At 42.9% G+C, this 10,822-nt stretch overlaps 2 protein-coding genes and 1 long non-coding RNA gene across 4 annotated transcripts; all 3 read right to left on the bottom strand.

Moving 5' to 3' along the window:
• Nucleotides 1-229: 229 nt before the first annotated feature.
• LOC145209028 (uncharacterized) lies at nucleotides 230-1,955 on the bottom strand. Of its 2 annotated transcripts, none has more exons than XM_080079278.1 (2): nucleotides 374-1,955; nucleotides 230-311 (listed from the first exon to the last, which is right to left on the bottom strand). In XM_080079278.1, the coding sequence occupies exon 1, from the start codon at nucleotides 1,953-1,955 to the stop codon at nucleotides 1,389-1,391; it is 567 nt and encodes a 188-aa protein (XP_079935404.1). In that variant the 3' UTR covers nucleotides 230-311; nucleotides 374-1,388. The 2 variants fall into 2 exon arrangements, with proteins under 2 accessions (XP_079935404.1, XP_079935405.1); XM_080079279.1 differs by having other exon boundaries at nucleotides 230-442; nucleotides 505-1,955.
• A 364-nt stretch (nucleotides 1,956-2,319) lies between these two features.
• LOC145210153 (uncharacterized) lies at nucleotides 2,320-2,880 on the bottom strand. Its single transcript, XM_080079970.1, has one exon. The coding sequence runs from the start codon at nucleotides 2,878-2,880 to the stop codon at nucleotides 2,320-2,322; it is 561 nt and encodes a 186-aa protein (XP_079936096.1).
• Nucleotides 2,881-8,284: 5,404 nt separating this feature from the next.
• LOC145235841 (uncharacterized) lies at nucleotides 8,285-8,871 on the bottom strand. The gene is made up of 2 exons (XR_013861932.1): nucleotides 8,429-8,871; nucleotides 8,285-8,366 (listed from the first exon to the last, which is right to left on the bottom strand). It is a non-coding gene; the product is annotated as an uncharacterized LOC145235841 (long non-coding RNA).
• Between the last annotated feature and the right edge of the window lie 1,951 nt (nucleotides 8,872-10,822).

Genomic DNA, 10,822 nt, shown 5'->3' with positions numbered 1-10,822 from the left:
TTAATTATCGTTCTCGTATTGACCGCTTTAAGATATGTGTTCAAATTTAATAAATTCAAGTCCGTGTATAGTGTTCTTAATAAATTGCATTATCTGAGTCCGCAGCATCCATTCAAAGATCACAAACTGTAACGTCCCGTGAACGCGCCCCGGTTATAGCGCGGAACGTCACACGAGGAGAGAATTGAAACGCGATTCCTAATAGCCTCCAACAACCAGTCCACACAGATAGATGTTTTGCTGATCTTATTAGGCGAATTCTTTGAATGTAGGACGATGAAAACGAATAGGAAACGTATAGGAAACGGTTTCTGCATAAAGCATGACATTAACACACTGCGCTTTAAATGCAGAAATAGAGCACAAATCTTACCAACTGTTGTGGTAACCGGAGAGAGTAAATAGCACGGGTATTCAACTCGCATCAATTACTGGTACACACCTAAACATACAATAACATATATCACCACACTGCGCCTTTATGACGTCACACACAGTTCTTACCAAGCTATGTTGGGCGACAGTACAGAATAAGTCACGCTTCACGTGAAGATACAACAGAAATACTGCGTAAACAAAATGCAACTTAAGCACCTTGTCTAAACCCAATTACACGTACAGTACAACTATTACAAAGCGAAGCACATCGGTCACGCGACCCAGAAGCCATTTGCTCCTGGGCTGATTATCATCCGCTACAAGCACAACGTCACCGACTGCGAAATTAGAATGTCCATTTGCCCACTTCGATCTGGGCATTAGCGTCGGCAGGTACTCGCGCGACCATCGTCGCCAAAATTGATCGGCCAAGTATTGTACTTGGCGCCAACGGTTACGATGGTAACAGTCCTTCCCCGTAAACAGTCCAGGGGGCATATTCGGCGCTGCACGTTGCAGTAGTAGGTGATTTGGTGTAAGGGGCTCCTCATCTTTCGAATCGAACGTCACCGGAACCAAGGGACGAGAGTTCAGGATGGCCTCGACCTCCACCATCAGCGTCATCAGTTTCTCATCGGACAATGTCTGCTCCGAAAGCAGAGCGTTGAGAATTTTGCGCACAGAGCGTATCATTCGCTCCCAAACCCCACCCATGTGGCTGGCAGTGGGAGGATTGAAGCTCCACGCAATATCACGTTGTTGCAGATATTTGTAGATCTGCCTTTGATTCCACCTGTTCAGCTCTTCGCGCAGGATGCGCTCAGCTCCAACGAAGTTTGTGCCGTTGTCGCTGTAGATCTGGTCTGGCCGTCCTCGACGACCGATAAAACGTCGGAGAGCTCCAATAAAGGAGTCCGTAGACAGTGAATGCGCAATCTCAATGTGCGCGGCCCTGGTGGAAAAACAGGTAAAGATGCACCCGTACCTCTTTACCTCACTTCGTCCTTGCTTCACAAGGAAGGTCCAAAGTAGTCGACACCGACCACCGAGAACGGCGGCTTATTGGCCTGCAGTCTCGCAACAGGAAGGTCTGCCATCATCTGTTTGCCCAGGGAGCCATTTCTTCGGCGACAGGAAACACACTGTCCAAGAACACGCCGAACTGCTACCCCTCCTTTGATGATCCAGTAGCGTTGCCTGAGAGACGACCAAGTGTGACCCATTCCAGCATGGCCAACCTCGTCATGCTGCTGCATAATCACCAGGTCTGTAAATCGATGGTCGTATGGAAGAATCATCGGATGCTTCACGTCAACCTCGACACATGCACGCTCGAGCCTTCCACCAACTCTCATAACTCCATCGACAAGAATTGGGTTGAGCTTTCCAAGAACCCTCTTTTTCTTTGGTAAACGAACAGGTTCGCCTTTGGCCTTTGACATCGCAGCCATAACGTCTGGGAAACTTCGTCTCTGCACATACTTTACAATCTCAAGCTCGGCAGCCTTGAGTTCAACAACGGTCAGTTGCCCAGTAGGTGCTTGATACCTGGCAGGAAACCTCCTTGACATCAACATTGATTTGAATTTGAGCAACCAGCTTACAGCCCTTTTCAGCCGATTGAGTGATGAGTATCTGGCAATGAGTCGATCCGTAGCGGATTCGCTGGCGACCAGACAAACGGTTTGAGTTTCTTTCTTTAACAAAAGAAATTCGATTGGCAATGACGACAAGTCTGGGCAGGAAGGCCATGTATCTTCTTGCTCCCAAAGAAACTGGGGTCCAGTAAGCCATCGGCTGGACCTGAGGAATTTATTCACACTGAATCCGCGAGACGCCTCGTCCGCTGGATTTACCTTGGTGCTGACGTGTCTCCATTGACTAGGCCGGGAAACATCCTCGATTTTTGCCAAGCGATTTGCAACAAACACTGGAAAGCGCTTATTGCAGTTGCGAATACTTCGAAGAACCGCAGTCGAATCCGTCCATAACACGGATTGGCATTCGTTGCATAGTCTTGGCCACCACGATCACAGGCGCTGCAAAGCCAAGAGGATCGTATAAGGAACTTACCACCGACAGGATTGACCTTCTGGTGTAGGCTGTAGGCTGCTTTACATCGACATTGAAACCGAACTCGTCCGACGAAACGTTCCATCGAACACCAAGTACCCTCTCGCAGGAGGAACCATCCACGTCCAGCTCCTTCACCAATTTAGCCCGTTCCTCTTCATCAATAGACGCGAGAACTCGCTCGCTGTTGCTAAGCCACTTGGTTAGCCGAAATCCCTTTTTCTTGAGAAGTGCACAAATACCTTTGACCAACTGAACTGCTTCTGCTTCAGTCGACACGGATTTTAAACAGTCGTCAACGTAGAAATTCTTTTCTACCGTCTCGACGACTTCCTTTGGAAATTCGCTTCGCAAATCATCAGCGGCTTGTTTAAGACAAAAACTCGCGCAGGAAGGGGAAGAAGTCGCTCCAAACAAATGAACAAGCATCCTGTGCGCGGTGGGCTTCTTCGACACATCGCCATCAGGCCACCATAAGAACCGAAGTGCATCGCAATCTGTCGGCCTAACACGTATCTAATGAAACATGGCCTCGACGTCGGCCACAAGAGCTACCTTTTCCATCCGAAATCTTGAAAGAACTCCTACTAAGGAATTGGTCAGATCCGGACCCTGGAGTAAAGCATCATTCAACGACTGGTCGCGGTATTTGGCAGCACAGTCAAAAACTACCCGCATCTTTCCGGGCTTGTGTGGATTTGTAACAGGGTGATGAGGCAGGTACCATTCTACCTCTGCAACGTGGTCCGTATCTGAGACTTCTTCAGCATAGCCTTTAGCTATGTAACCCTGTACCGTCTTTGTATACGCATCACGTAGCACGGCGTCGCGTCTCATGCGACGTTCCAAAGAACCCAAACGATTTAGCGCCATGTCCCGGTTGTACCGAAGCGGTTGTGCGTTCGGGCGCCATGGCAACGGCAACTCGTAATGACCTTGCTTGAATTGCACACTGGTTTTCATTTTATCTAAGACGTACCGGTCTTCACGCGACATAGGCATCGCGTCGGCGTTAGTATCTTGAAAGTCGGTCTTCCACATTCGCTCTAACTTCTCGTGCAGCGAATCATTGGCAACTTGAGTAAAGTTGACGGAAAACAAATCAGTTGACTTGTTAGAGACAGATCCTGCCAATGCCCATCCAAGTGGAACTTTAAATGCAACAGGTTGCTTCGGTTTTCCCTTTCGTACCTCTTGCACGAGAAAGGCCTCTGGAACGTCCAGCCCGATGAGCAGCAAAGCTTCACTGGAATCTACCTGTGGGAATGACAGGTCTCTGATATGTGGCAGCGCATCCAATTCCGCGTTTCTCGGAAACTTGTTGGCGGTAATAGGCAGACAATCAACAGCGAACACCTCGGGGAGTTCCACGGTTGATGAGCCATCGAGCGAAGCAACAGATAAATTTACTCTTTTGCCCTCGCGCCTGCGACTGTCTCCGTTGACCGTTTTAAGCGTCACATTGTTCGGTTCACCTCGCAGACCAAGCTTGTCTGTCAGTTTCTTGTCGCACAAAGTAATGCCCGATCCAGTATCTAAAAGAGCGAACGTATCAACAGCCCTACCGTTAGCACGGACTTTGACCGCAACCATCATCAAGTAGACGCTCTGTCTACCAGAAGAAGCATGACAGTTGTTTGCAGTCGCCGACACAACCGAACAAACAGTCCGCTCCAGTGCAGGTCCTTTGACAGGAGTCTCGTCCTCTCTCTTCTCTGGCGGATGCAACAAGGTGTGACGGATGCAACAGTCCCTCACGGTACACGCTCTGGGGCTGTTGCACTTAGTAGCAAAGTGCCCAAATCTGAAACAATTATCACAGAGTCTGCGGCGCCGGGTGACGCGCAGACGATCGCGGAAAGGTAGGGATTTAAATTCATCGCACTTAGCTAGCACGTGGTTTCCCGAACAGCACTGACACAGCGGGGCGGGGGGAAAATGGGAAGGTCCAGTACGAGCCTTAGGCCTAGATTCTTGTTCGCTTACAACGACATGACTGGAAGCCTTTACTTGACTACTTTTACCTTTCGCCTTCTTGGCTTCATTGCGACGCTCGTCGAGCATGCGGCTGAACAGCGAATTTGCAATCTGGTCCCCGGTTTCCACGAAATTAACAAGATGCTCGAACAGAGGTTCACGGCCAGTCTCTCTAATAAGTTTTGTGACACGCCGTTTCCACGCCTCCTGCACCTTGAACGGTAGACGGTTTACGACAGCAATCAACGTAGGGTAATTGTTCATCTCGGAATGCTCGTCAATGTCTGAAAGTGTAAGTAAACAATCGCTCAGCGACTGCGCAAACTCGCTCAAACTAGCTGCATCGTTCGGTCGCAATTCTGGACCGTTGACAACACACCTTACACATGCATGAGCGATTATGTGCGACTTGCCAAAGTGGTGGTACAGTAACTGTCTCGCTTGTTGGTACCCGTTTACCTTTAGTCTAAAGCAGTGTTCAATCAGTTTACGGGCTTTGCCATCACAATGCTGCGCCAAATATGACAATTTGGCACCGTCGTCATCGACCTTGTCGTCGATACGAGAATCGAAATTGCGAACAAACTTCCAATAGTCCATTGGATTGCCGTCAAAAACGAGAACTTTAGGCTTTGGTCTGTTTATGTGCTTCACAAGTGATGCAATCTCATTGTCATGCACGCCAGTTGGCTTGACTGAATCATATGTACATGGATTATTTACAATTGGGTTTGTTGCGGTGAAAGAACCTCTTTCGTCCAACGAAGATTTAATTTTAGGCGCATATTGGGATGGGGAATTCGAGGGAGCAACATAGTCAACCACATACCGCTGGTCAGGAGGGCTTCGCTGCGACGTGAACAATACGCGACGTTGATCCCCGAGCGGCTCCTCCAGGGGAGGCGTGGTCGATTCACCAGAACCTTCCTTCACCGTCACGTACTCCGTGTTTCCTGACATCTCGTCCCAAACGTTCTCTTCAACCTCTGCGGCTTGGAGCTGGTGCTGCAGTTCCAGCATTTCCATTTTGTCCCTTTGACGCTGTTCTTCTTCAGCACGACGGATTTCTTCTTCGGCGCGACGTCTGTCTTCTTCTGCGCGTCGCATGTTTTCTTCTGCGCGTATAGTATATCGGTTTGCCGTTTTATTACTTCGTGCTGTCTGGCTAGCTCCTGCTTCTGCGCTATCTGTTGAATAGCAAGACGCGCAAGCTGCGTAGTTACTTTAACTCTAGTTCTACTGTTAGTAGAAGAACTAGATCGCCTACTTCGTCCGCAGAAGGAATCGTTGTCCCTTGGACTCTTATCACCACTTCCACCCGGACTAGCTATGCTAACAGGTAAAGCAATGCTAGATGGAGAATTTACCTCACGAATCCAGTAAGAAACTCGGTCATCAAATTCGGCCTTGTTTTTCCTCACGCTAGCTAGTTCGTCGGCAAGATCGGGATGCGCCTCGTAGACAGCAATAGCATCCACAAAAAGGTGTTCAAGCGCAACCAAGATCGTCGCGAGCACCTGTTTGTTGCGGTGGTCCTTCATCAGACACTCGGCGGCTAGATATTGTTCACCGAGACGTTGACGACAATCAGCGACCGCATCAGGAGTCGTGACGTTTGATTGACTCATCTTGGACCGCTTAAATATTTAACAAACGGTTAACCTCGTCTTCAACACACAGTTGAAACTTGATTTCAACTGTATTGTTCTGTTCAACGAACAGTTGAAACTTATTTCAAGAAGCAGTTGAAACTTGATTTCAACTGCAATTGTCTTCAACACACAGTTGAAACTTAATTTCAACTGTATTGTTCTGTTCAACGAACAGTTGAAACTTTCATGTAACGTACCGTCAACGCGCCCCGGTTATAGCGCGGAACTTCCACTGATCTCTATAAACACTGGATTGCGCTACTCCGTTGAACGGTTGGGTGATTTTTGAAGCAAATTGAAGCGTAATGGCGGCTGAAAAGGAAGCCCCAAAAATGCATTGCGGGCAATGGGGAAAGAGTGGAAAAATGACGATAATTTTTATTTTAGGCATTTGCGTAGCGATTTTTTAAGATATGATTTGTAGATTAATAGGACGCATGTATTCCAGTGTGTAATAACCAATAAATATGCGTAGATTGATTGTGGTGTGTATTAATGTATGTGTACTGGGAATACATTATTCAGTTAATGTTGAAATAAATCATTAGTAAGTGGTAATAAATGTTTTATTGTGCAATATAAGTAGTTTACATGCATTTATTAATATTTAGGACACAAATCCAACAAGGATGGCTATTTTCTTCACACAAGACGATGTGATACTTTATTTAGCATCACCTTGTGCTGATCCAAACTGCTGTTTTTGATTGTCAGCAAAATCTTGGAGCTAAAATATGGCTATTTAAAAGTTTTTTTTGTAGTAGGTTCAACATTATTTTGCTTCTTTGTTACAAACCATAAATCTAGTAAGCTCACAATTAGCTCATTTAATCTACCCTTTTCAGTTTGCAACCAACATGTGTTGAATAAATTTTTTCTAATGTTGTGAATTCTCAAACAACAAACTCTTAACAAAATTCTAATATCTCAAAGGGATACATGTGCATATAAATGCATTTAAGACATCATAGCAGTTAGGGTGGACAAGTTAAACTACCCAAATGAATTGCCTATTTATGAACTATTTGTACTATTGTTTTTATTCTTTTTAAAAAGCAATTTTCTGCAAAAACACACCTGTACACCAGTTATCACTTAAATTCTTGCTAAACAGGACTGAACGCAACAAATACACCTGCCAAGTTCATACAGATATCCTGCATTTTTTGTCAGATGATCACCATTATAACATATGGTGCATTCACAAAATAACAAAAAACAACCTCAAAGATGTTTAAGTTTAAAATGTGCAGCATATCATGTTACAGGCAGAGTCAGAAATGATTACAAAACATACACAGTGGAAGTAAAACAGTATACACACAACAAATATTTAATCTGATTTCAATCCCTCTGTAGTGTATTTGTTGTCGAAAAAGGCTGGATTGTAATCTTGCAGTGTCATAAAGCTTGAGGGTTTGGGAGGAGACTGAAACATTCCAGTGGAATTTTACCAGAGACAATAAAGGTTGCTTATTGGAGAAATATAAACCCTATTATGTCTGAAATGTTTGGAAACAAATTTATCATAAATGTAAAATGGAATTGCAAAATTTCATAATATCACCATGGCAAGATAATAAAGAAAAAAGTCAAATAGCTGAAATATTATTTTAGTTTTTTGTGATTTTAATTAAAACGTTATTCCACATGTTGATCTGAATTTCCTGAAGTTTGATAACAGTCAAAAACAGCAGTTTGGATTAGCACAAGGTAATGTCACACAAAGAATTACATCATCTTGTGTGAAGGAGTAGCCATTTTGTTGGATTCATGTCTAAAATACTTAAAAAGCACGCAAACCACTTATATTGCATAAAAAAACATTTATTTTCACTCAGTAATGATTTATTTCAACACTAACTTAATAACGTATATCCAGTACACCTACACTAATACACATCACAGTCAATCTACGCATATTTATAGGTTATTACACACTGGAATACATGCGTCCTATTAATCTACAAATCATATCTGCAAAAATCGCTATACAAATGCCTAAAACAAAAATTATCGTCATTTTCCCACTCTCTCCCCATTGCCCGCAATGCATTTTTGGGGCTTCCTTTTCAGCCGCCATTACGCTTCAACCGTGACGGCCAGTAGCGCAATCCAGGGTTTATAGAGATCAGTGGGAACGTCACACGAGGAGAGAATTGAAACGCGATTCCTAATAGCCTCCAACAACCAGTCCACACAGATAGATGTTTTGCTGATCTTATTAGGCGAATTCTTTGAATGTAGGACGATGAAAACGAATAGGAAACGTATAGGAAACGGTTTCTGCATAAAGCATGACATTAACACACTGCGCTTTACATGCAGAAATATAGCACAAATCTTACCAACTGTTGTGGTAACCGGAGAGAGTAAATAGCACGGGTATTCAACTCGCATCAATTACTGGTACACACCTAAACATACAATAACATATATCACCACACTGCGCCTTTATGACGTCACACACAGTTCTTACCAAGCTATGTTGGGCGACAGTACAGAATAAGTCACGCTTCACGTGAAGATACAACAGAAATACTGCGTAAACAAAATGCAACTTAAGCACCTTGTCTAAACCCAATTACACGTACAGTACAACTATTACAAAGCGAATGACATATTAAGTCATTGCGGTTAAGTTCGCATTCATTACAATAATTCACATTTTGGAGTCATTAAACACATATGTACAAAGTGACTCACCAATAATCGTCAACACGACAATAAATAGCCTTTTCTAATTCAACCGACGCAGCACCGTGCTCCACGGAAGTCAGCAACAAAAAGAACTGAAACACGTTGCGTTATCACACAAAACTGGCAGCCGATTATCACGTCACACAACGCCATAGATTACAACACAAGTTGTACTGAGGGAATGCGGGAATCAATAGAAATCTGCAATTACTGGCAAATAAGATGTAACACAAACATATAACTCTTACCAGCAGGTTTAATCCTCAAAGTGATATTATTTCCTTAATATAACTTACCAGCTGAAGTATTCCTCAACGTAGGGTAATTGTGCACACGACACGCCCACATCGATATTCTTAGAAATATAAGCAATACGATAATGCCAGAGGAGATTCCTCCGACAAATATTCCGCTGCAAGAGAAAAAAGTAGTTGTTTTATAGCCTATAGGGTCTATATGGTTTAACAGAGTTTTTTTTATTTGAACAAAAGTCCTGCTAAAGGAATGGCATTGCGAGTAAAAGTTGTGTCATGAAAACTCTAATAGCTGGATCGAACCGAGATCAACTCCTTTTTCGAGTTCAAGGCTATAGACCTGTTTACTTTAGTATCGAATTGAAACCTAACAAACCGGTTAGTTTTGTTTTGACTTGGTGTGCTATATTTTTTACGTAATTAAACAAAATTATTACAAAAACAGAAAATGAGCCGCAGGTGAGCCCCGAACAATTAGCTTTAACTATAGTTAACATCACCAGGGATTTTACTCACGTGTCAAAGGCTTTTATGTTTTGGTACGAATCATACGAATCATCATCGCAACACGAATTATATTTGACACGTGTTTCCACATCGTCTAAGTCGCTTGGTATTGTGGGAAATAGTGTGATGGTTTTCCCATTCAGGATCCATTGTGGTAGTGGTAGTTGTCGTTTCAAAGAAATCTGTGACAAGAATTTTGTAAAATTATATGACACATGTTTGTTAAACTTTGGTGACTGACTGCAGTTTTGCTTACCGTCGTTGACATTGTCCTCCAAATCGTCATAACTGTCCCAAAGGGGATATTCTGGTACAGTTTTTTGTAACCGATACACGATATCAGGATCTGTACCAAGAGATGGACAAAGGCATGTCACTGTCAAAAGTAAACAAAAAAAACGTCCACAACTTTGCTTTAAGGAAGAAGCATATTGTTTTTAAGTTATTTTATTTGGTAATGATCTGTATATTGGAACACTATATACAGACTGTTCATTTCAAGTATAATGATAAAAATCGCAAATAGACGTAGATCTCCAGATTATATTGGCTTGAAAGTTGTACAGGTTTTTTTCCTAGAGTCTTGGTTTACCATCGTTTTTACTATCCTCCAAATTTTCATAATTGTCCCAATTGTAAAATTCATCCGGTGCAGGCTTTCAGTGGTTTGCGACGGATACAGCATACTAGGGTTTGTATGAAGAAATGTTCTGAAACTCATTCTCGTGCTGACTAAAAGTAGGTAACCAATTTAAAAAAAAAATAGGTAACCAAACTGTTTTACGGCGAAAACTTTTGGTATTAGGGTAATTTTAATATTTTTTAGCTGGACATAAAAATTTACAGGTTATATCGAGTTGTATTGGTGAACATGACTATTGCGATTCTGTGACAAATTCTTTTTGTTTACCCTTTTTGTATCTGTCGAGATTGTTCCCGAAGTGATAATTTGGTGCGGGTTGCTCGGTTGTTTCTAACAGAGTTAGTGCATTCTGGTCTGTACCAAGAAATATTGTTAAAGTACATTATGGCGTTCGATTACCAAAAGTAATAACATGGTGGATACGATGTAGTGTTTGAATTTTTTAAAAATTATAGGCTCAAAAGATTGTTTTTTTTTATATTTTTTGAGGTGACCAGTCAAATAAAACGCGTAAAACACGATAGTGAGATAAGTTACCGCCAATCTTATAACTTTTAAATTTAAATTGAAACTTTCGTGGTCTGAAATATTGCAAGACATTTTTGTAGAAACCCTCTGTATCTGATTATTTGTTTACT

This window comes from Phallusia mammillata, chromosome 1 (assembly GCF_965637545.1).
Source record: "Phallusia mammillata chromosome 1, kaPhaMamm4.hap1.1, whole genome shotgun sequence".
Lineage (NCBI taxonomy): Eukaryota > Metazoa > Chordata > Ascidiacea > Phlebobranchia > Ascidiidae > Phallusia > Phallusia mammillata.
Note: the sequence above shows the minus strand (reverse complement) of the source record. Positions and strands in the feature narration are given on the sequence as shown.

Coding starts and splice junctions, on each gene's coding strand:
- LOC145209028 (XM_080079278.1), bottom strand. CDS start 1,955: ATGTTGATGTCAAGGAGGTTTCCTGCCAGGTATCAAGCACCTACTGGG.
- LOC145210153 (XM_080079970.1), bottom strand. CDS start 2,880: ATGCTTGTTCATTTGTTTGGAGCGACTTCTTCCCCTTCCTGCGCGAGT.